The 25,731-nt window shown below is 42.7% G+C and overlaps 1 protein-coding gene across 6 annotated transcripts in view; it reads left to right on the forward strand.

The window, feature by feature from the left end:
* The window catches only part of MYO1C (myosin IC), a 104,585-nt gene extending 91,454 nt beyond the window's left edge, over positions 1 to 13,131 (forward strand). For all 6 annotated transcript variants that reach the window (XM_075263925.1, XM_075263924.1, XM_075263922.1 and 3 more), the window contains 7 exons: positions 20 to 113; positions 628 to 683; positions 2,069 to 2,204; positions 4,278 to 4,348; positions 6,914 to 7,011; positions 8,422 to 8,521; positions 10,478 to 13,131. In XM_075263925.1, coding sequence (XP_075120026.1) covers positions 20 to 113; positions 628 to 683; positions 2,069 to 2,204; positions 4,278 to 4,348; positions 6,914 to 7,011; positions 8,422 to 8,521; positions 10,478 to 10,504 — 582 coding nt within the window. In that variant the 3' untranslated portion in view covers positions 10,505 to 13,131. The remainder of the gene's footprint in view (positions 1 to 19; positions 114 to 627; positions 684 to 2,068; positions 2,205 to 4,277; positions 4,349 to 6,913; positions 7,012 to 8,421; positions 8,522 to 10,477) is intronic.
* Positions 13,132 to 25,731: the final 12,600 nt, after the last annotated feature.

The raw sequence follows: 25,731 nt of genomic DNA on the forward strand, positions 1-25,731 counted from the left end.
TGTGTTTCTTTTAACACAGCTTGAGCAGAAAGTTGTCGCAAGTGAAATATTCAAGGACAAGAAAGATAATTATCCACAGAGCGTTCCAAGACTCTTCATAAACACTCGACTTGGTGAGTGATTTATATGTGTAGATAAAGATCTTCCAGAGGGATGCCAGCTCCTAGTTCACCCTGTCTAGATGTTTCTTTTTGTGTTGCAGTTCCATTGCAGAATATGGCTTAGTTTTTTTTTTTTTATAATATGTTTATTAGTATCTAGTAGGATTAATTTTTTAAAATTAAAAAAAAAAAAAAAAAAGTTTTTTATATATATATATATATATATATGGGAAATAGATAGGGAATGCTTATACTTCTACATTCTGCTCGATCCACTCCTTTCTTTAGCTCAATAAAAGCAACAAAAAAAGCTGGATTTCTGCCATGTGCTGGTGCCTTAGACTTAGTCTTTCATAGTCTTTTATTAAACCCCTTTAAATGGCAATACTATAAACAATTTTCCCTGATAATAGTTTTTCAAATTTGCGTATGATCGTGGTGAACAAGCAGTGGCTAGCAGTTACTATGTGAAGTAAGCAGCTGTTACTACTATCGCTCTCTAACCTTCAGCCTACATTCTTTCCAGGCAATGACGAGATCAACACAAAGATACTTCAACAATTAGAAAACCAGGCATTAACGGTATTTATAGTTTTCTAGTTTCTGGTTTGTCCATTTGCTTTGTTTTCCTACTTTTTGTTACTGCAGAAGTCAGCTTTTTTTTTTTTCTTCTCCCCTTTCTAAAAAAAACAAAAAAAACCCAAAACATTAATTTACTATTACTAAACTACTTTTTTTTTTCCAATTTACTTGCTATTATATAGCCGTTCCCATAAATGTATTGTTGTTATACAATCAGCTGGTGGTGGTGTTTACATCCTGCTGCACTGTCACACCCATGTATACATACCCATGTATATTGTACTATTTCCTCTATACCAGAAAGTTATCACAGATGTTGCACATCTTTGGCACATGGCCCATATCTCCTCTAGAGACATGCCACCTTATTGTTTTTGCACCCCCAGTCTCACGGGACCTTCTGTGGTGCACCAAAATTAAGAGGCAGGGGCATCACAAGTTAACAGGGGAATGGCGCAGAAAACGCCAGTCTTAATAAATACTCCCCCCATTGGGTTCAGATATATAGGAAGCCCTTGAACTACTGTTATGTTTCTGAAAGGGGGGAGGAATTGGAGCACCTAGAGGAATGTCACATAGGCATATAGACACTGTACAGATGTGTATCTGGTCAAAATCTAACCAGAAGCTGTAAAGGAAATAATAAATGTTTTTGTTAGAAAATCCTCACATACTGTTCAGACCAGTAAATCTGGCACACACAAGGGCTGAGTTTCATAGCTGAGATTGTGGTGTCTAAGGACTTCAAGGGTTATTCCAGCAAGAAGCATTTATTACCGGTCAACATAAATGCCACAAGGCCACTGCTAAGAAGAGTGTGACTGGACCATACTCCCTGCTGCTCCTATAAGGTCTGTGCCTATGGGTCTGATGGAAACTGCTGAATACAACAGTCTGACCACAAGTGATAAATGCTTTTTGATAGAATATCTATTTAATGATGACCTGTCGGTTCTCTGATCTTTTAGTAGGCTACAGTCACATCTCTGTTTGGAGCATCAGGTGCAGAGTCTGTCTAAAGTTGTGCAACAGACAGCCTGATTTATTTTTTATTTATTTGAGGGAGAAAACCACAAATCCCAATGGGCCCCCATTATTGTCAGTGAGTTCACTGGGGTTCCAGTGTTGTCCTTCATAACACGGATCCGTCTTTAGTTTGTTCCTTTATTCAAAAATTGAAACAGAAGAATAAATGAAACAGCGCGGATGTGAATAATACCATTAGTAGATATGTGCATTACCTATGAAATAATCCTGGAGCCCCTTTAATTGCTAGTTTATTAGAAATGTAAGGATTAACTGAACTAGACAGGGGAGTGGAGCGGTCCTGTGAGTGCATGTATCTGCCCCTTATTGCACTAACCAGAGCCCATACATCTTTACAGTATGCAGTTCCTGTGGTCAAATATGACCGAAAGGGATACAAACCACGGAGGAGACAACTTCTGCTCGGTCAGAATGCTGCGTATCTTGTGGAAGAAGCCAAACTAAAGCAAAGGATTGATTATGCCAATTTGACAGGTTTGCATCTTAAAGCGGAGCTTTATGTTCACAAAATGGTTTTATCTTTTACCAAGTGCTGCTTGTTTTCACAGGGAATTTCTTATTTTTTTAGTTCAAATTATTTATTTTTTTTAATTTAAATCAGTTACCTATGTTCAAAACTAGTTTGCAGTCACTGAATGAGAAAATTCTTGTTTGTGTCCAGTGGCTGAAAACTTATCCTGGCACAAGTACACAGCTTGCAAATGGGTAAAACTCAGCGCACATTTCTCAAGCCTCTTGTGCCGATTTTCTTCTAATTTCGCCCCACCTTTTTAAGTTTTTATGCTTGCAAGATTTCTCATTTTGAGCCTATTTGATGGATTGTTATCTTGCTTTTTTGTCGAGGTAATGCATTTATGACGTGCCCACTTTTTTTATAAAAAGGGAGAAACTGCGCTGCAATACATGGGCAGCATTAAAAAAAAGGTGAATTTGGGTAAGATTTATTACCCATTTTGCAATTTTAGTTAGATACATGGAAATACTAGGAATCTGCACAACATATCCTTATACAGTGACTAGGTTTTATTTGCTCAAACGTTGGATGATCCTTTTTTTTTATTTTTATAGGTCCTCTAATATATAATTAATATAAGACAGTCATAAATTCCAAAATAAACTTATCCGGTTCACCTTTTTAATCGTTCACGGTTTCTCTGCCACAGCTCTACAACACATCTGCCAGTATCGGGCTGCTTTCACATGGTGTCTGTTGAACAGATGCACTGGGAATGTTCCCGATACATACATTAGATATGTATACAGATGGCACGAAGTGACACAGGCATCCATTAAAAAAAATAAAGGTACCACACAGTATAGTTGGTGGACGCCACTATATGCAACAGCACTGTTTGGATCTTTATGCAGCAAAAAAATAGCAGCAGATATGTTGAGTGAATGGGACTCTGTGGATTTGTTTAATTCCCTATGTTAAATAGATGTAAGAGTTAATATGTAAAAGTGTGGAGCCATGACAGACCACCATGTTCATGGAAAGTGTCATCCAAATCCTAGAAACGTAGTAGGCAATGTAGGAAGCTATGACAGGACAATGTAGCATAATTGGAGAGGTAAATGTAAAATACAATAGTTTATTTCCCGGATGGAATCCACAGAAATATCTGGACATGGCCCATAGTCTGCACCTTTTGAGGTCCGTGTTGTTATTTTCTCATGGCTGAGGTCAGTGCTCTTCAGGCTGGTTACACAATGTTCATTATAACCCAGCCTTATGTTCTGCCCCAGCTGCTAATTGGTGATCTAGTTAATTGGACTTAGTTAATTGGAATTGGCCTACCTCTAATGTCTGGGAGGTTTGGTTCATTAGTTGGAACAAGGGTTTATCCTTTTGTGTGAAAGTCTCTCATCTGTAGACGCGGAGCAATATATTCTTCTATATTAATCATCTGTTCTCAGATGAGCCGCCATCATAATGAGCCAGTCTGCTGCTGTTTCCAATCACGAAATAGTTTGCTTTTGGCATCTGTGAAGGTGAGGTTTTCAGTAGACTGACTGTTCTGCCCCATTTTTGGTTTAGAGCCACTGTGAAGCTGTTACTGTTCCCACCTACCAGGGCTTAATGTCCTCAGAGTCATCACTAAGCTTCGGCTGCAGGGCAGCTTTGGAATGAATTAGATGATTCACATGAATAGGAGCAGAGCTGCTTCCGATGATATACACTGTATACAGCTCCCTGCTGTCGGACCTTCACCGATCGGATACTTACGCCCTTTAGAAAATAGAATAAAAACAGAATTTACTCTAAAGAAACAAAGCAGGTTTATCGTGTAGCCTGTGCTTATATATATATATATATATATATATATATATATATATATATATATATATATATATATATATATATATATATATAATCATTCTCTACTAAAAATCGTACAGGCATAGCTTGTACCGTATTTTCTTTTTTTAATACAATTTATTGCCAATGGAGTCTCACTTTATAAAGATAGCCTTTCCAACCTTCAAGTTCTGCTACATAAAGGGAAGTGCAAGTACACAACTAATATGTGAATGCTTGTATTTCAGGAATTTCCGTCAGCAGTCTGAGTGACAACCTTTTTGTTCTGCATGTAAAATGTGAAGACAACAAGCAAAAGGTAGTATAACGTTTATGTGATCATTTATGTTATTCTATTATTGCCATACTACTGTGTATTACCATTATACATGCACATAGGGAAAAGCAAATACTGTGGCTCAAAAACTTCACATTAAAATACTGTCACCTGTATTACCATCTGCTTTGGAGGTTGTACTGAGAGTCTTAGGCAGATTCTGTCTTTGATGGGAATAATCTGTATAATCTATAGCAGACCCCAACAGAGCAAATTGTAAGTCACTGGCAAACTCCAGCCCCTGATTTCCGTCATGGATCCACCACTGTGTCAGGGTTTCACGTTATAAAGAGAGCCCATAATACACAACTGTCCAGAAATAGTTTTCCGAAAAGTATTGTGAACTGAGAAAAGCTGCTGCAATTGCTTTTAGTGCATAACATAATAAAAGCACTATAACGTGCTATAGATGATGTTGATGATGAGATTAATCTAAAAGAACACCAGTTCCATCTTCATGCAGCTCAAACCCTATTCGTGCACAGTCCAGTTTTACCTATAAAATCATGCATTTGCCACCATGAGTGAACGGGTTGCAACTTGTGTAGCAGTTGGATTGTCTATCATTATCTTGAACCCGCTAGGAGTTCTAGATTAATGTTAGTTCTTTAAAGGGGAGCTTTCTTGTCCTCAGGCACATGCAGTTTTATATACTGATAGAAAGCTGCCAGTGCGCTGAATTCAGTGCACTGTTGGCTTTCGCGTTATGTGTCCTGGGGCTGGAGATATTGGTGCCATTACCAATGTCTGCTCACTCTCAGAAGGGGCCAGTGGCGTAACTAGGAATGGCGGGGCCCCGTAGCGAACTTTTGACATGCCCCCCCCCCCCCCCCCGACACCGAAGATCTCGACCGAGTCCCTCCTACGCATTCCTGCGCACTCTTTTATGCCCCATAGTGGCCCCTGCACACAGTATTATGCCCCATAGTGGCCACTGCACACAGTATTATCCCCCATAGTGGCCCCTACAGAACTAAATACTGTCACGTGACCCGCTGACCGCTATACCAGGACAATTGTGGATAAAAAATCTGGTCATGTGCATTACAATTTAGTAACTCCATGTGCCTCATATTAATAGAAGTTAACCCCATCATGTCCCTCACATTAACCCTTGTGTACCTCACATAAGAGTTACTGATATGTGAGAGACATGGAGGTAATAATAAAGTATCTTCATTATTATTACCCCCATATGTCTCACATATCAGTAACTCTTATGGTGAGGCACACAGGGGTTAATGTGAGGGACATGATAGGGTTAACTGCTATTAATATGAGGCACATGGAGTTACTAAAACAAAAGTAATCACCCCAAATGCCTGATATTAATAAGCATAGTAACCCCAGTATGTCCTGTGTACCTGTTTTCTTTCTTTAGTTTCATTTTCCTTCTCCTTTCTTCTTCTCTTGTGTGCAGCTTGGCAGGGATAAGCCCCGCCTCCTGGGCTCTCCTCAGCCCTCTCATTGGTGGGCAGAGGACAGGCAGAGAAAGGGAGGAGAGGGGGAGGGGGAGCGTCCTGAAGCGCTGAGAGGAGCCAGACCTGCAGCTCCTGTGTGTCAGCCGTTTGCTGCAGCTTCGGGGCCCCCTGTTGGTGAAAAGTATTCCACCAACAGGGGGCCCCGATCATTACACTCTCGGAGGTCCAAAAAGACCCTCGAGTATAATGATAGCAGCGGTAGCAGCTGTCACCGAGCCCCTAATGTCCCGGGCCCTGTGGCAGCTGCCTCTGCTGCTATGGTGGTAGTTACGCCACTGGAAGGGGCGTTCCTGACAGTCTAGCTGGGCTGTGAGGAACGCTGCTTCCTCCCCTTCCCCCATGAGAGTACTAGTCCATAGCCCTGTACTGTCAGAGGGGGCGTTCCTTACCACCCAGCGATGACACTGAACTGTGACGAACGCCCCCCAGTACTAGTTTTTGGACTAGTACTGTCGGGAATGCCCTTCTGACAGTGGGCAAACATAATGGCATAACGTTATCTGTTAGAACTGCACCAATATCTCCATCCCTGGGGCATATAACTGGAAAGCCTACAATATGCTGAATTCAGTGCACTGTCTACTTTCTAGCGGTGTATAAAACCGCATGTGCCCGAGGACATGAAAGATCCTCTTTAACATGCAATTCACTACAAAACCTCAGGTTCCAGCATTACAATCTATTATTTCTTTTGTTATAATGTATTTACTGACATAAATGGTAACATAATAGTGTCTTCCAAGAAAACAAAGGAGACATGGGAATTTGACGTTTAGTAGAACTAAAAGAACAAAGTGACTGTGTACAATGTAATTTGTACTGGTTTGTAATAGTCATAAGAACATCATGCTTCAGATTGAGAAGCTCCAGGGGAACACATCAACCATTTCCTGTGTAACACGTTGCCCTCAAGATTAATGTCTACGCTCACGGTTTTAGCCTGTGTCTACATATAAGAGAATGCGCCATGTCTTGAAGCTCTTTATGATGCCCCTCTGAAAGCAGTACGGCGGCCTGTGTAAGCGCTGTGTGAAGAGTGTTTTATAATTAGTATTTCTGTCTCCAGGGAGATGTGGTGCTGCAGAGTGATCACGTGATTGAGACACTGACAAAACTTGCCATAGTAGCTGAGAAATTCAACAATATCAACATTAACCAGGGCAGGTATGTGTATTCTATGTATTCAGAAATGTTCTTAGTATGCATTAATAGTTTTTGCTATAGCTGAGGTGTGGGGAAGGGGGGAGTGAGATGACTGTTGTAGTCTTTACACTCATTCTTCACATCTCTATACATAACGGTTTCACTTGTATTCCCCTGATCACGTTTGTTAATGTACAGATCTCCGAGGGGGGCGGGCGCGTGATGAAGGTCGTGAACCACTTGCAGATTTTTGCAGTGCTGTGGTCTCTATATGGCTGCTAATGGATGGGGCGGGATAACTTCATCAACAGCCGTATCAGGACCTTCACAATGCACATCAGAATCCACAGCTCCAACCCTCTCATTGGACATGAGCCAGCCAGCCTATGTCCTGACTGCCTTTGCCCAATAAACGTTGGCTCTCGCATTCATGTAACAGCCTCCTCATTCTCTCACGTCTCCCTGGACAGAGAAGCCACCATAACTGGCTGTAAACTGGATGCATATTGTAGTAGTAGTAGTAGTAGTAGTAATAGCAGCGCCCATAATAAGTACTGTGTAAACTGCTAGAACTGTCCTAGCATAGACCACTAGGACACAAGAATAGAGGCAGAATGGGGCTAAGTCTCACCCAAAAGTGGCTCCAAACCTCAGTTTGGGAATCACTTCCCCTAAACAGCTATTTCAACAGTGTGTCTTCCTGCACATTCAGGGGACATTCTCAAGTTTTGTATGGAACACCATAATGCACAGGTTTAAGGGAATGTTCACAGTTTTTATCACATTGGGTCAGTAAAAAAAAAAAAAAAGGTGCTGGTAAACTGGGTTGAAAGCACCTGAAATCTGCCAGTCTCTCAGCTGGAGTCAGCAATGGATGTTTGGTGGGTTTTTCATTGCAGTAAATATATATATATATATATATATATATATATATATATATATATATATATAGTGTATATATCTTGCCACTGTTTTAGATACAGATTACGCCCAATGAATCTAACCTGCATATGCATTCACAACCCAAAGGTCGGCCTCAGATATCTGCCACAGATACAATGGCAAAAATATGTCTGGTTTTTTTTATAACATTATTTGCTGTGTGTGAACATTTAATAAGGAAAGATGTTTCAGCTTTGTTATTTCATAGGGTATATCTACTAATACAGACAAGTGTATAGTCCTCCTTAGGAATTGCTGGTACTATTGATGTATTTATTCCCATAGTAACTTCTTTCTTTGTTTTATGAATGTCACTGTTTTAGTGCATTTTGGTGTCCTGGTACACAGACGTCTTTGTATCTGACTGTACACACTGGTGACTAGTCCTCTCTGTAACAAAGTAACCAGTGTGAGAGGACCTGTTCTTTATGTATCTTTTATAGGCCAAACTCTAAGCGTTCTTAATATATTCCTTTTTTTTTTTCTCAGCATCAAGTTTACTGTGGGTCAGGGTAAAGAAGGCATCATCGACTTTACACCAGGCTCAGAACTGCTGATAGCTAAAGCCAAAAATGGACACTTGTCTGTGGTAAGAACTATTCATGTCCTGATATCTCTACTTTGTTCTCATTTTTGCTGACGTTTGCACCTTTTTAACACTATTCTTTGGTACAGTCTGAATCTGCCAATTATAGGGTTTGCAAAGGATTAGGAAAACAGTTACTTTGTTCTTGAAACGGGAGCACAGCTTTCCAGAGGTTACATGATATTATAGTACAGCTACACTTGCGTGAATGAGGTCGCAATATCCTTCCCAACACATGCATAGTTGTGGTAGTATTTTTGGCAAACATGTTGTTGTTCTAATCCTAGACAATCACTTAGTAAAGGAGCCGACGGTCATGAGATATTTGCTAGTGTACCCGCCTAACAATTTTAGTAATGGTGACCAGCTTAAAATTTTGCAATGTCTTAACTGGGGAGAAACCAGTTGCACCTATATCTGTCCAATTTTATTATACTCCTACCGTGTTTCCCCAAAAATAAGACAGTGGCGGAGGCTGGCAGTGAGTAGGCCCGAGCCCCAGCTGTGATCCCATTGCCGCTATTATTATACTCTGGGGTCTGAATAATAATCGGGGCCCCAGGGGAGGTGAGAGAAAATAATAAACAGTTTTTCTCACCTCTCCGGGATCCGATGTTAATCCTAGCCAGCTTCAGGCCTATATGGTAATATCCCAGACGTCACGTGGTTTGGGATATTGCCATATAGGCCCAAAGCCTGTGGTAGTATTAATAGCCTGTTACTGCTAGCACAGGCTTTGGGCCTGTATGGCAACAGGCTGCTACTGCTACCATAAGGCTTTGGGCCTGTATGATAATGCCCCAGCACAGGCTTTGGGCCTGTATGGCAACAGGCTGCTACTGCTACCATAAGGCTTTGGGCCTATATGATAATGCCCCAGACGTCTGGGGCATTATCATACAGATCCAAAGCCTTATGGTAGCAGTAGCAGCCTGTTGCCATATAGACCCAAAGCCTGCGCTAGCAGTAAAAGGCTATTACTACTACCACAGGCTTTGGGCCTATATGGTAATGTTCCAGACCACGTGACATCTGGGATATTACCATAAAGGCCTGAAGCCAGCTAGGATTAACATGAGCACAAACAGAATTTCATGCATTTTCCCCCCGCTTATACTCGAGTCAATAAGTTTTCCCCGTTTTTTGTGGTAAAATTAGGGGGGTCGGCTTATATTCGGGTCGACTTATACTCGAGTATATACGGTAAACTAGCAGAAGGACCTGGCTTCACACGGGTATATTTAATTTTTTTGTTTGTGCAATGGCCCCATAAGAATAGGTTGTTTGCTATGGAAACATGGTGTAAAGCTGTGTGTGTGTAGACCAAAGAACCTGCGAGTTTCCATTAGTCCATAAGCATCATGTGATCATGTATATCTGTTTCCATATCTGTGAACCCCTGCGATCAGTTGTTATGGAAACCTGTAGTAAAGCTGTGTGCATGTGGAGACTAAGCACCTGCAAGCTTCTATTGGCTGATAAGGGACATGTGACCTTGTGTATGGCAGTTGGATTGTGAGTGAAAGACTTGCAGGCTCGTATTGGGTAATACAGGTCATTGTTTTGGGAATACTGTATATCAGGAACGGTACATCCTAGAGAGCTGAGACCCAGTCTAAAACCTTCCTAGACACTTGATATACATGTTTGCCAAATTTGGTGAGGATCAGTCCAGTCATTTGGTCGCGCATAAAGATCAGACAGACAAATAGAAACTCATTTTTTATATATATGAGATTGATACTGGGTGTTACCAGATTGGGGGAGGGGATGTAGCACCGCACACTGATCAGACGGTCAGTGTCAGACTGCACAGGGAACACTTCTTTGACAAGGGAATGGTAACACCCAGCAGAGTTCAAACTGTTGCAGACACATTGTATAATACAGGTAGTAAATGTTACATAATAAGTTGAAAATTTTTATAAATGTTACCCTTCTTGTCTTTTTATTTTAAAGGTTGCCCCACGGCTGAATTCCCGATGATGAAAATTACAATTCAATAGGAATCTGGACTACAACCAAACTGACAGTTTCACGTACACCCTTCCCCCACTTGTTGAACAATACCTGCTTTTTATATTTTATAGTTACCAAAGACCTGCGCTGCTTAAAATAAGGAAAGAAATCATTTTATATATTTGTGAAAGTCAAATATTTTATTTTATTTTTTAACTTGCTTTTGCACAGTTGCCCCCCTTCTCCTTTTTGCTTTTTTCACCAGTAGGCATAAGGGGACTTGTCCACGAAGGTGGTGGGCTCTAGCCTCTGTATGTGTCCGAGTGAGGGGCTAGAATACCAGTCTCTACCTGTAATGCCAGAGAGGCCTTTTCCACGTTGCAGACATACCTGGCTAGGGGTCTGGTGTCTAACACAGATTTCATTAAGTAAAATTATTAGTCTGCACTAAAGAAAAGGAAATCTATTTATGCAAGCCTAATTCAGGTGAAATATTGAGTTATAAGAGGCAGACTTTCTAGCTTTTATTCTACTTAAATATATATGTCCAACATTTCTCAGAAAAGCCTTACATTGTCATTGTGTTGGTGCAAACCAGAGAAATCCAAAGCCATATGTAAGCGAGTGGACAAACCTGTATGACTGTCTGCTAGAGGACATGTCCATTGCAAGATGTTTTGTAAATGTAAGAAATATTAGGGCACCTTAACTAACATTTGTTATACCAAGGAGATTCCTAATTTGCTCACACCTTTCTCTTTAACCCATTGTCTTTTCAGATCTGCAGTTCATATTCATAGACTTACGGTTTCACAGATGTTGAAGTTACTGTGTAGAGAGGTCTGTGCAGTTCATAGGCTGTTTGTTCATCTCTACAGTAGTGAAGTCATGTTCTCAGTTTATGAGGCTCTATGTATTTAATAGGAAGTAGTTGGATTGGGTGCACCAGCACCATATATGTATAGTGGCTATGTCTGGTATTGCAGCTAAATCCCATTCACTTAAATGGGACTGAGTTGCAGGAAAATCGGAGACGTGATGTCACGGGAACTGACCAGCAGGGGTAACTGGAGGATAAATGTTATATATCATCAATACAGAAATCCTGGAAAATTTCTGTAAGGAATAGTGAAGTGAAATATGTGTAGGAGCTGATTTCAGAAAAGGGCCTATGCACTACACTACATTCATACACCTCATAAGTGGACCTCTCCACTCTTCAAGATGCCTGTTTTAGTAAACTCTTGCCTTGTCAATAGACATCTGGAGTCTTTTTCCTAAAAATTCTTTGGTGTGCTCTGTTATTCCTTCTGGCAGTATACAATGACACCTCTTCAAGATGAATACGATTGCATTGAGAAGACGTCTTCTCAAAAAAGATGGCAATATACGGTGGAACTAAAAATCTATCCTCAAAATCTGGTCTGAATAATTCAGTGCCAAGCTTGTCAAAGAGGAGGTCTTTTAGAAAGCTTCCACTCTGAATAAATTGACAACTGGGTGTTACCATTCCTTTTGTTCCTCATCGACCCAGGGAAATGGAAAAATACAGTTTTTTATTCTAATCCTATTTCCAGGAGGAAAGATAGAAGGATACCCCAATACAGAATTTTAAGAAAAGGTTCTCCAGGAGATATTTTATGAGGAATCTATTTACTAAAACAGACATGTCAGGAGTAGTGTTGATTCGAATAGTATTTGAAACTATGTTTCCAACACCTCGCTCCCATAGGAATGAATGGGAGCAGGCGAACTGCAAGGGGTTAAGCGCTGGCTGCTCCCATTCATTCCTATGGAGCAAGGTATTCCAAACTATAGTTTTGAATACTATTCGCTGATCGCTAGTCGGGAGAGCTGCCAGATCCTCTGTAATGTTCATTCTAGCCGGTGCTAACAGCCCTCAAGGTCTTAAGAGTTTACCAATGTAGCAATGGACTATAGGAAGTGTCTTGGTTTCTTTAAACATGTGACCTCTCTGAACAGACCAAGTCATGACATTTGTCTACATGTAGTTGTACAAAAGCCTTCGTCAGTAGCCGCCATTCTTCTCCACTGATGCTTTGACCAACAGGATTTGTATTTTGTTTTTTTATACAGTCTGTGTTAGCTTTGGTATTCCTTGTATATTTTGTTTAGCCTCATGATAAGATGAGGAAATGTTATTAAGCTTGTGAACCAAAGTTCATACAGTACACTGCCATGTCCATTGAGAGAACCACGACTTCAGAACATTGCAATGCTATAGAGACATTTATTTCTTCAGTTCTGTTTGTTTTAACAATGTTTTAACTTGTTACTCCTTAATGCTTTTTAACCGAATGTTGACACACTACAGATTGGTGGTGCCATCTTTTTACCTTTACATTTCAGATACTGCAACTTGAAGTATATCCTTCACCTATACACAATGTAGGGCTCAATACCATCTCCACCTGTACGTCATCTGTGAGACTTAAACCAGCGGATTTAGGGATTGTGTCATATTCTGCTATTCCAGCTGCTTCCTCATGTGTGCGGGTGACAGATGTGCTTTCAGTTTAATGGCTACCACCATATAACGCTGTCTTTCTTCTGAATAGGTGTAAGAGAAAATGCTTTAACACCAGTGATTGCATTTGTGCCTTTCCACCAATAAATCTGCAGTTAATAACCAATGTGTCGTCATGTTTAATATTCATGGCTCCATACACTGCTGCTTCTAGGCTCTGTATGAATACAATGCTGCTTTTATACGTTAGATTAAGGTTGGCCCAACCTACTGATTTCTGCAGGATCGGTCTAATGTGTGCAGAGGCCTACCAAACCTCACCTGATGGTAAATGTTGGGGAAGAGATGATCTGACTGCTGGATATCAACATGGTTTGCGGAATTGCATACAATCCCATCATCGGTGCATTATCGATCTGCCAAACATCTGCATGGCCTTTAATCTTGGGCCCTGCATTCCCATGACTGAAGGGTCCCAATAGTCAGACCCCATCAATAAGACCCTTGTAGCCTATTCTGAGGATAGGGGCTAAGTTTTTAGTTTGAGGTACAACCCACTTATAGAGGACATGTCAAAAGGCAAGTGCTTTGATTTTATTTATGATAAAATACTATTAAAAACGAGCCAATTTCCATCTAACCTTCAAGGGGTCGTGTCTTCTGAACAGATGGATGGATGGATAAATTAAATTTAAAGAATGTTCAGGGAAACGATTTATTCAGCAAATGTTGTTTTAGCATATTACACCTGCTGAAAGATCCTCTCTCATGAAACTATGTATTCACTGAAATGCACTGACACACAACATACATGTACCAATTCTCTCAAAGGGAAAACCTGGGCCCCCAAAATAAACAAGTCTCCACTGAAGCCAGGAGTCCTTCAGAGCTCTCAACAGGACTAATAAACCACTGAAGGTTCAGACTACACAGGTGTAATTTGTAGCCTGTAACCATGGAGACACACAGGTCCTTATAGGAGCTGTATACATACACAACAATTTGCATGCATGGGATTATTTAAAGGGGCTCTATCAGCAAAATCATGCTGATAGAGACACACATATGCGTGAATAGCCTTTAAAAAGGCTATTCAGGCACCGTAAAAGTTATATTACACTACCCCCCAGTTTTAAAATAAAACCCTAAAACAGAATGTGATAAACTTACCGAACGTGCACGGTGGGCGGGCATTCAGGGTGCGCTGTCTTCTTCATCCACTCCTCCTCTTCCTCCGATGTCCTCGGGTCCTGTCCTCCTCCAGTGCTCGCAAACTGACATCACTTAAGAAAAAATGGCCTGGGTGCATGTGCAGTAGCATGCTGCTTCTACTACGGCTACTGCGAATGCGCCTAGGCCATTTTTTTTAAGCGATGTCAGTTCACGAGAGCCGGAGGAGGACGGGACCCGAGGAGGTGTGCATGAAGAAGACGGCGCACCCTGAATGCCCGCCCACTGTGCACGTTCGGTAAGTTTATCACATTCTGTTTTAGAGTTTTATTTTAAAACGGGGGGGGGGGGGGGGGGGGGTAGTTTAATATAACTTTTACAGTGCCTGAATAGCCTTTTTAAAGGCTATTCACGCATATGTGGGGCTTTTAAACAAGCAAAATGGTGCTACTCATGGGGCTTCTGGCTGACATTTCTAAAGGAAACCTGCTATTTGCTTTTAGCACTTTTTACAGCCAACAATATTGTAATATAGGATGTGTACATGTTTCTATAGATGCCCAAAGACTGTAGTGGCATGTCTCCAGATAAAAGGTTGTGTGTAGAACACCCTAAAACATAGAAGTTTGGTCTTTTCATGTCCTCTGGCACCGGTGGCTTTATATACTGCTGGAAAGCTGACCGTGCACAGCCCTTATGACAGTGGGGGGATATCTGTGCTGAAACTAACGGCTGGCATCCAAGTGCATGCTGGGAAAGCTGAATTCAGCACACTGCCTGCTCTCTAGTGGTATATAATACCGTCTGTGCCAGAAGACGGGAAAGGTCTTCTTTAATTCTGATCAGTACATAATATATTCGTATAGACAGGTGACTTCAATGGCAGAACTACCGCCATAACAGCTGTAGTGGTTTGCTATAGGACCCATGACCTTAGGCCATTAATTTCAGGTAATAGCCACTATTTTTTACCTATCCCTGCTGTTTCTCACTGCCACCTCTGCCTCCCCTTCAGCCCCCCAGGGGGCCCTGTGCATCCATGGTACATGGAACCTCCTGGAGGCTGAAGAAGGAGATTGTGAAGTATATGGTGATCACCCCCTGCTGGTTTAAAAAAATATTTATGTACATACACATATACACACACATCATTTGTTTATGCTATAGTTCAGGTTTGTGATAACTGTTCTAGAAGTAAAATGGATACCTGCACTGATGACAAGAGCCAGGACCGATGTACTCCATATGACTAGATTGGCAGGTCTAGCATTTGTGCTACTTCTCCATTCATCTCTATAAATCAGTATGTTTGGCTCTCCACTATTCCTATAGAGGAGATTTAAGTTGAAGCACACATATTCAGCTTGCTCTATTTACATGAGAAACACGGGACCCCCATTTTTGTGATCAGACCCCCAGTGACCAAACAGTAATCACTTAAAGGGATCCTATCATTAAAATGACATTTATTTTTTTTTGTCCCTAACACGTTGGAATAGCCTTAAGAAAGGCTATTCTTCTCCTACTTTTAGATGTCTTCTCTCGCAGCACTGGGGTGGTCCTCAGTGCTCAAACAGCACTGGAGGCATCCCCAATGCTGCGAGACAACTCTCTCCAGCGACGCTTCTATCTTCTTCTGGAACGGCCTCCCCCTGTGTCTTCTTCCGTCCTGGGTTTCAATCTTCTAGTCCTTGGGCAGAGCAAACTGCACATGCGCGCGGCCACAAAAAAAAAAAATGGTCGCTTACACAGTAAGCTGTGTAAACGGCCATTTTCTTGTTTTTCTTGTGACTGTGCACCACAGACGGTCCAGGATGTTGTGTCTTTTTTTCACCGCTTTCTGAATGTTTTTGTATATCGTTTTTAACATGGATTAAATAAAGAAGATTTTTTTGTAGCAGCGGAGTTCAGCAGACCATTGTTCTTTATACTTACCTGTTGTCCAGGAGTTGGCAGATGCTTTAGTCCAGGTTTGGGAGGAGATCCCTCAGGAGACCATCCACAACCTCATCAGGAGCATGCCCAGGCGTTGTAGGGAGGTCATACAGGCATATGGAGGCCGCACACACTACTCAGCCTCATTTTTACATGTTTTAAGGACATTACATCAATCAGCCTGTAGTTTTTCCACTTTAATTTTGGGGGGTGACTCCAAATCCAGGTCTCCATTGGTTAATAAATTTGATTTCCATTGATGATTTTTGTGTCATTTTGTTGTCATCACATTCAACTTTGTACAGAACAAAGTATTCAATGAGAATATTTCATTCATTTAGATCTAGGATGTGTTATTTGAGTGTTCCCTTTATTTTTTTTTAGTAGTGTAGTATAATAGACACCAAAACTAGCAGCAATGATTGCTCAGGAATGGGGGGGGGGGGATATAAAAATATCGTCTATAGTAAACATCGCAGTAGTAAAAAAGATCAAAATAGCCGAATCATTTTTTTTTTGCTATTTCACCTTCTAAAAAACAAATAAACAAAGGGTGATCAAAACGAAAGCATTCCCCAAAGTGGTATAAAAAAAAAAAACCTACATCTTGTGCTGCAAAATTAGACGCTATACATACTGCTGTATACACAAACATGAAAACCTGACAGCGCAACTAAACACTGTGATCGAAATAGTTTTTTTGCATTATTCAAATTTTTGGATTTTTTTTTTTTTTTTTTTGTAAAGGTATTAAAACGTGGCAAAGACTTACGCTGGGTTCACACCTGCGTTCATGTGTCCGTACTATGGTTTCCGTCTTCTGCATGGCAGAAGACGGAAACCATAGACCGGGTCCGGCCGTGCGCGGCGGTGAGCGTTTTAGGCTCTCCGCCGCGAAACCGGATTTTTTTTATCCGGACACAGAGTAGTGCATGTCCGACTCTGTGTCCGGATTATAAAACCCGGTTTCGCGGCGGAGAGCGCAAAACGCTCACTGCCACGCACGGCCGGACAGCTTTCTCACCCATTCAAATGAATGGGTGAGAAAGTCTCCTGTAGGCTTCCGTCTCCTGCATCTGTTTTATGCAGGAAACGGAAACCTGCAATAAGGACCCATGAACGCAGATGTGAACGAGCCCTTAGTGTCTATGTGTTTGTGCTGACCCAAAGAATATAAGGAACATGTCATTGTTACCGCACAGTGAATGCCATAAAAATAAAACCTTTAAGAAAATGGCGCAAAAGACGCTCACAGGCGGACACTTTGCAAACCCATTCAAGTGAATGTGTTTGAAAACTGACCGCCGGTTTCCATCTCCTGTCCAGTTTCTCGGGGGAGAAGACGGAAACCTGCAAAGCAGAGACTGGGCGCAGGTGTGAATCCGCCCTGAAGGGGTTAACAGGGCAGTATTTTAGGGTGGCGTTTATGTACAAAATTGTAGAAAATCTGGTTTACGACCCATATACATGCTATACACATATACACTACGCAAGCAGATACCACTTCTATCCTATATTATGTAGTAGACCGACCTACAGAAGCAGCTCCTGTGGCTACAACGCCTCTCCCTTACCTGAGGCATCAGCAGGTATTGCACCATAGTCTTCTCACACTGCGTGTGTTCTTCTATACGTTGCAGAACTTACCTATAATGGACTCTTCCTCAGAAGATATTACTGCCTTGTCTCCTCTTCTTTGTTCACATCAAGCCATCCTGCGACGTCTGACATCTGAACTTTACTATATGACGTCAGCAGTGACGTCACATGGGGCAGCAAATATTTTAGTATCGTCTAAACGCGATCCTCAAGCCTGTTGCTAAGACGACGACTGTGTTTATAGTTGTAGTGAGCCACCTAGTGGTGGAGCTCATCATTACAGTTATTTGCAGTACAGTAATACCGAGGAAAGCGCAGGTTCCCTTGTGACAATTCACACTATTTTCTACAAAACCAGAAACTGCTATAATCCGTGCCTGCTGATAGAACCAGGTAAGAGTGAAAACAACCGGCTGTGCCTCCAGGACTGTTCTGTATGTGCTGCTGTACTGCTTACTGGGCTGCGGTTCTGGACATCTCCTCAGGACAGGTGAAGTTGAGTGTAAATATGGTTTGATGCATAATATCCATATTTATTGTTCTAGCTATATATTAATAATTCCATGCAGATTCCCACTGGTTTCTCTATTAGCCTATTCACAGACTAGTAGCAGCATTTTCATTATTAAAATGAAAAAAGGAATTTATGCAAAACTGTCATTTATATCATATGTGTCAATATTTTGTGGCGTGAATACGAGCGCGCCATTGTGCGAATCGTACAGCAACAATGTCTAGGTGTCTCCTTTTCATAAAGTCTCATGTAACTCCCCCTTGTTTTTGCATATCGCAGTTAATATGTGTTTGTGATGTGGAGACGACATGTGCTGACCTTGCTGCTTCATTATAACATATCCAGCACATCACATATAATATCAGGGCCGTTTTAACACATTGGTGGGCCCAGGGCAAAGGTTTCATATGGCCCCTATCATTATACTCATCAGAGAGCTGCCATTTTACACAGTGATATTCAATGCGTTATCTGACTGATGGAACTTTTCCGCTTGTCAGACATGTTGTGTATACAGTGGCGGATCCAGGCTTTGCGGGGCCCTGGGCAATTGACTTTGGCGGGGCACTACTTACCTGGGGGAACGGGTGGTCTGGGGGTCACCCCCCCCCCAGGATTTTTTGAAAACATTAGCCCAAAAAATGTATTTTTGAGGCGTTTTTTTAACTAGTTAGCTGTTCTTGACCAAATTATAAAACTGACCTTATTTGTGTACTATTAGCTGCATTAGGAGCGCGCACGCAAGGCCAATGGCATAGAAGCAAGGTCATCTCGCTGCTGTCTTTGTATATGAAAACCCACCCACCAAGCCTCGTGCTTGTAACCCATACCTCCCTTTTGAAGATTAGAAAGAGGGAGAAAATGTGCGGCACGCTGTGAGCACCGCAGCGAACTTGGCTCTGCCCACTTTTATGTTGGCTCCGCCCATTCTCATTCATTTTTCATGTGCTCCCACACAGCATAATCCCCCTACAGTCACCTGTAAATTATATGTCCCCCCCTCCATCTCTCCCCCAGTTTCATATACACCCTTCATCTGCCCCTAGTTTCATGTCCCCCCAGTTTCATATCCCCCCGTTTCTGCCCAGTTTCATGCCATTCACCCCCCCTTCATCTGCCCCATGTCATGCCATTCTCCCCCTTTCATTTGCCCCAGTGTCATGCTGTTCCCTCCCCCTTCATCTGCCCCAGTGTCATGCTGTTCTCCCCCCTTCATCTGCCCCAGTGTCATGCCATTCTCCCCCCCCTTATTTACCCCAGTGTCATGCTGTTCTCTCTCCCTTCATCTGCCCCAGTGTCATGCTGTTCTCTCCCCCCTTCATCTGCCCCAATGTCATGCCGTTCTCCCCCCTTCATCTGCCCCATTGTCATGCCGTTCTCCCCCCCCTTCATCTGCCCCAGTGTCATGCTGTTCTCCCCCCCTTCATCTGCTCCAGTGTCATGCCGTTCTCCCTCCCCCTTCATCTGTCCCAGTGTCATGCCGTTCTCCCCCCTCCCCCTTCATCTGCCCCCAGTTTCATGGGCCCCCTATATTATGTTCCATCTTAATGTTTAACACAAAAAAAAAACCACACTCTCCTTCCCTCGCTCCCCCGCCGCTCTCTCCGCAGTCTCACTCATACACATATTGTAGGCGCGATGTGACGTCATCACATCGCGGCTACAAATGCCGGAGCGCAGCATTAAAGCAGGAGCTGAACTTTGACAGCTCCTGCTTTAAACGCCTATGTATTCAGCTCATCGGCGTCCGTAGGAGTTAAAATGAGTTAAAATCGGGACATACCTCCCGCCGACTAGGACCATTTTGTTAGGTCCGGGCCGCGCCGCGGGGCCCGCTGGGCGGGGGCCCCAGGCGGTTGCCCGGCTCTGGATCCGCCCCTGTGTAATACCACCCATTTATGAGGACATGACTGGTCTAGGTATAGGACACATATAGGACCTGCTCCATAATTTGCAGCTCTTCAATTTGGCCCTAACACACAGCCGCAAAAACAATGGCCATGTGTACTGGGCCCATTGAAATATAATAGTACATACTTTTATCCACAATTGAGGATGAAAAGTACAGTCATGTGCATTACAGCTTATATACTCCATGTGCCTCATATTGATAGCAATTAACCCCATCATGTCCACATTAACCCCCTTTGTGCCTCACATAAGAGTTACTGATATGTGAGAGACATTTGAGAGACATGGAAGTAATAATGAAGTATCTTCATGATTAGTACCCCATATATCTCACATATCAGTAACCCTTATGGTGAAGTACACAGGGGGTTAATGTGAGGGACATGATAGGGTTAGTTGCTAGTAATATGAGGCACATGGAGTTACTAAAACTAAACGAATAATTCCAAATGCCTGACATTAATAGGTATAGTAACCCCCCTCCCCCCTCCAGCCTGTACCTGGGTGTTCTTTCTTTACTTTCACTTTGCTGAAGCTTCTTCTTCTCCCTCTCATGTGTGCAAGATGCAGGACGGCAGGGATCTTCTGTATAGCGATAAGCTGCGCCTCCTGGGCTCTCCTCACACTCTTATTGGTTGACAGAGGGCAGCCAGAGAAGGGGGGTGAGGAGGAGCATCCTGAGAGCGCTGAGTGGAGCGTCCTGGATCAGTAGCTGCAGCTCCCTGCGCTGGCTGCTTTCTATTAGCCGATGCTGCAGGTACACAGTGTGCTTCCAACATATACTTTCCCTTTACTAATAGGGAAAGTATTCCACCGACAGGGGGCCCCTGCAAGGGCTGGGGACCTCAGCAATTACCCTGCCGACCAACCCAACCTGCGTTTTGTTAGGGCCGGGCCCTGGATCCGCCCCTGTGTGTATACGTTCATCTCTAGTGATAATCGTTATTGCTATTAATTTAGTGTGTAATGGATATCGCTAGAGCAGGGGTGCTCACACTTTTTCAGCGTGTGAGCTACTTTATTAGCTGACCAAGGCAAAAGATCTACTGGGGTGGGGCCAGGGCGGGCCTATGGGCGGGATTGGGCGGGCTTGTGGGCGGGATCGGGCATGTCTGTGGGCGGGGCCAGGTGGATTGTGAGAGCAGGAGACAGCGGCATTCTGTGGCCACCCAGGGATTCCCGCTGTCTGCTTGTTCACAGCGCAGGCTGAGAGTTATCTCTGGACACTGGAAGGCTGGGGCTGCGGCAGCCCCAGCTTGCTAGTGTCCGGAGATGACTCTCAGCCTGCACTGTGAACAAGCAGACACCGGGGATCCCGCGATCGACCCATATGTCCTTTGCGATCTACTGGTAGATCGCGATCGACGTATTGGGCACCCCTGCGCTAGAGTGGTGATCGGCGTATTTGACTCTATAAAGATCAGATATGGACAGGACAAGGACAGGGTGAAATGTAAACTTTATTGATGACTTTGTGTATGTGCTATATAAGTGTTTGGTGTAACTTTTATGCTGCAACCTGGACAATAGTAAATGTCTAGGTCACAGCACCAATAAGCTTCCTGGTTATGTTCAGAGGGGTATTACATAATACTATCCCTGTAATAAAGCTCAGAGGGGTATTACATTATCTATTTATGTGACAATCAGAGTATAATATGCTCTCTGATTGATAGGAGAGGGGATAACATGAACAGAAGTCCCTGCTATTCTCCCCTAAGGTCACATATACAGTGTATGCACAGACCATGATGATTTATCATCCTCTCTGCAGTCTGCATCTCTGCTCCTTCCTCCTTCATGCAGCTCTTAAGATGCTACCTGAGGCAGGAGGGGGGAGGACACTTTAGAGCCCCATATCTTATCCCCATGAAGATGACCTCTGATTCATTTTAAAGATCCCTCTCCTACCACACATAAATTTTAAAAAAATACTCACTAATACTCACCTCTCCTCGCTCCCCTGCTGTCTCGACAAGCCATGCGGATGCAGTGGCATTCCCCTGGACCTGGGAGGTTTACCCAGCCATCCAGGACAATGGGAGGTCATTTTTCAGGAGCCTCCTGGACATTTGGCAGGTTTGCTTTATATCCATCTGGTTAAAGGGGCTCTCTGTCAGGATATAAATAGGGGCAATATGTTTAAAAGAATAATAAAGCTCTGCTCACCCATCCCTGCTACTTACTGGTTGCCTCACCACACACAGAGGATAACTGAAAATGTCTGCCAAGCCAATATCTAGAGTGGTAGATCACCACCGTGGCCAGTCATTGGCTTAGCGGCCATTCCCTGTATGCCAGGATGGGTGGGAACCCAGTACATGTATTAAGCATTTGACCCCTTTGCTAAAAATTTTTATCCTGACAGAAAGCCACGTTGGGCTAGCTGACATCCCACAGAACAAAAAAACAACAACAACAACAAAAAAAACAGCTAAAATTGGACAGTTTTCCAGGGCTGGGGAGTTGAAGTTGGAAAAACGTTACCAACTCCATCTTCAAAATAAGATAATTAATTATGTTATATCATTATTAATATTGTTTAATTAATTATATAGTTTCTTGCGTATTTCTTTCATAAGAATCCAGCTTTTAATGAATTAGAGGACCTTTTGGGCTAGTTCACACAGGGCAAAATGGTCAGGATTTTGCCGCGGAATCCGTGTCAAAATCCTGACGCCTCCATTTGAAATCAATGGGAGATGATCATGTCCGAGCTGCCCTTTCTTTAGGCGGATTCCGCGGCTGATTCAGCCTCAGATTTCCGCCTCGCGACACCTCCCTCCCAACTAGGCCCATTCATTTGGGCCTAATCTGGAGCGGAAAGTCGCGATGGAATGTGTTAATGCGGAAGCCCCGTGTGAACTAGCCCTTACTGCTTCTGACTGACCATGGATATCAGTCTGGCCTACCACCTCCACAGCCCTACGCTTTTGCCACCAGAAGGTTACCCTAGCTTTCCAAAAGTTGGATATTATAGGCAAACCTGTAGCAATAATTGACATCCTGTGGGTTCAGAACCTACAGCACAAGACAATCTGCACTGCAGTTTTTTATCCTGTTGCTCTAGGTTCACACCTGCTTTTTGGTTTTCATTCTTTGGGTCCGCTGGGTTTCCACCTGAAAAATATGAATATTGTTTTCAAGCGGATTCAGGAACAGAATCCCCGAATGGAAACCAAGCCCTGGTGTGAACCCAGCCTTAGCTGAAATTTCTTTAAATCTTCTCCTCTACACTGCCACTATACATCACAGCGGGTTAGCCAGTGGCAATTTTGCAGCAGCTGACCACGTGTGTCCCTGGCCTTAATACATATCATAGGGCTTTCATACAGCTACATGACGTGCAATTTCAAGTGTGCAGGAGGTTTTTCTGTTGGATTCCATACACATCGCTTATTGTAAGCCTCAAGGTTTTATTGCTGTAGCTCTCTTATTCTAGAAACGAATATTCATTATCAACATATATGTGGCAATGTCTGGGGCAAACGCTACAATACCGAATGAGTATGGGATTGCTGATGCGATTGGTTGAAACTCTCTGTATTGTAGAGAGGGATCCATTGTTAGCAGCTGGATTGACCTTTATTGACAGACCAAAGATTCCATTACTGGAGCGCGCTCAGTGTGAGTCATTGCAGCAAGAAAGTATGATGGGGGATGGTAAACGGAAGAATCATCACAATTAGCATATTCTCCATCATTATAAATCTTATCAGAGCCTATTTATGTAATGTTCTCTATCAATCCTGATGTCAAACATGGCAGAAAGTCATCCCAAAGAGTTTCAGAAATCGACTATTCTCATCCAGATACAATGTGTCCCATCATATGTCTGGCACCGTGTCATGAAGCAAGGACAAATGCACAATGTACAAAGGAGCTGTGTATGAATGGAGGAAAAATGAGAAAATAATACACATCTATTAGTCACTTGTAAATGTGAATCTATTCCGTGAGATGTTATAAGTGGATCTATACTGTAAGTGTGCCCATAATCTAGAAGAAGCTTTTCATGCTTCTTATTGCTGTAGTATGTGGTCTTATAATAATAATAAGCCAGGATAAGACACAGATATAACGCTATTGTCCCTGGACTAAGCTGCTCACCTCTGTTATATACACTGTATATGGAACATATATACAATATAATGATCTTCTATTCATTTGTCAGGTGTTCTCCATGTGTGAGATGGATTACAGTAATTCTGCTATGACATAGGCGATCCAGTGGAGCTACATGACTCACAGCAGTCATTCCAATCTGATGACAAATGTCCTATTAGTCAAAGCGGAGAGCGACTGCAAAGAGTAGCACTTAGAGCAACAATGCAGTACATTGTCATCCTTTCATGGCTGACGTTTCATGCCACGTTTCCCTTGCCGCATACACTGAGAAAATGTGTAGGCCTTGGAAACTTTCCTTGGCATTTGAAAAGATGGTTGTCCTTTCTGGAAAAGCAATTTGGAATTAAGTGGAATCTGTCACCACGTCTCTGCTGTCCTTTCTGATGGCAGCGTAAAGGAGTAATAGAAACCCGGATTCCTTCACTGTAGCCATTTTTTCTTGCTTTAGTTTTAATAAAAATCACTATTTATCTTCATTGGGAGCCGAGATTTGAGTCCTCATATTCATGAGCAGTGTGTTTCCTACTCGCCCTTTATCGAATGATTGACAGCTTTCTCCCTATACTGTGCTGTTGACCAGTAAATAGTTGGGGGGGGGGGGAAGACGGCAAGACGGCAGCTCATGAATACTGAGGACTCCGTATTGTGTACACATCATTTACAGGGGTCTAGAGATCAATTCCTGCTGCAGCTGATAAACTTTTATGTAAAACATTGCAAAATAAAAAAGTGACAGTGCTGGAATTGGGGTCTCAGTAACTACTTTATGATGCCCTAAGATGCCCATATATATATATGTATATATATATATATATATATATATATATATATATATGACATGAAAAGAATTTCAATGAATCATCCTTCGGAATGAAAACGTGATCTAGTTGTCAAAATCTACAAGTGATGGGCATGAGATGCCAAACTCAGCTTATTTTTGCAATGGGGTCCACAAGACTTTAGTTACACTACTGGTGGTAGCAATGAAAAACAGCTTACGGTCTCATTCACACTTGCATTTGGATTCCGTCCAGGGAAGTCCGCATGAGGATCCCCCCAGACAGAATGCCGAACACAACTGCAAGTGATGTGCCAGTAAAAGCACACGGACCTCATAGACTATAATGGGATCCGTGTGCTTGCTGCCAGATCTCCGCAGGGATCATGTGGACAGGAAAGTAGTTCACAATCTACTTTCCTGGCCGCATGATTGCTGTGGGCAGCGCGCAGCAAGTGCACAGACCTCATTGTAGTCTATGGGGTCCGTGTGCTTTCACTGCACACCGCTTGCAGTTGCATTTGGTATTCCATTCGGGGGTCCCCATGTGGACTCCCCTACGGAATACCGAACGCAGATGTGAACGAAGGGTAAGGGTCAATTTTCAGCCTAGTCACGTGACTGTGTATACAAAGAGGCAAAGTCATTCACAAGCAAAAATGGTCACAGGTTCACTAAAACTGCATCTAAAAATGTACTCCATGTAAGATGCAGCTGTTGCCTGGGCCCTT

Source organism: Leptodactylus fuscus, chromosome 2 (assembly GCF_031893055.1).
Source record: "Leptodactylus fuscus isolate aLepFus1 chromosome 2, aLepFus1.hap2, whole genome shotgun sequence".
NCBI classification, from domain to species: Eukaryota; Metazoa; Chordata; class Amphibia; order Anura; family Leptodactylidae; genus Leptodactylus; species Leptodactylus fuscus.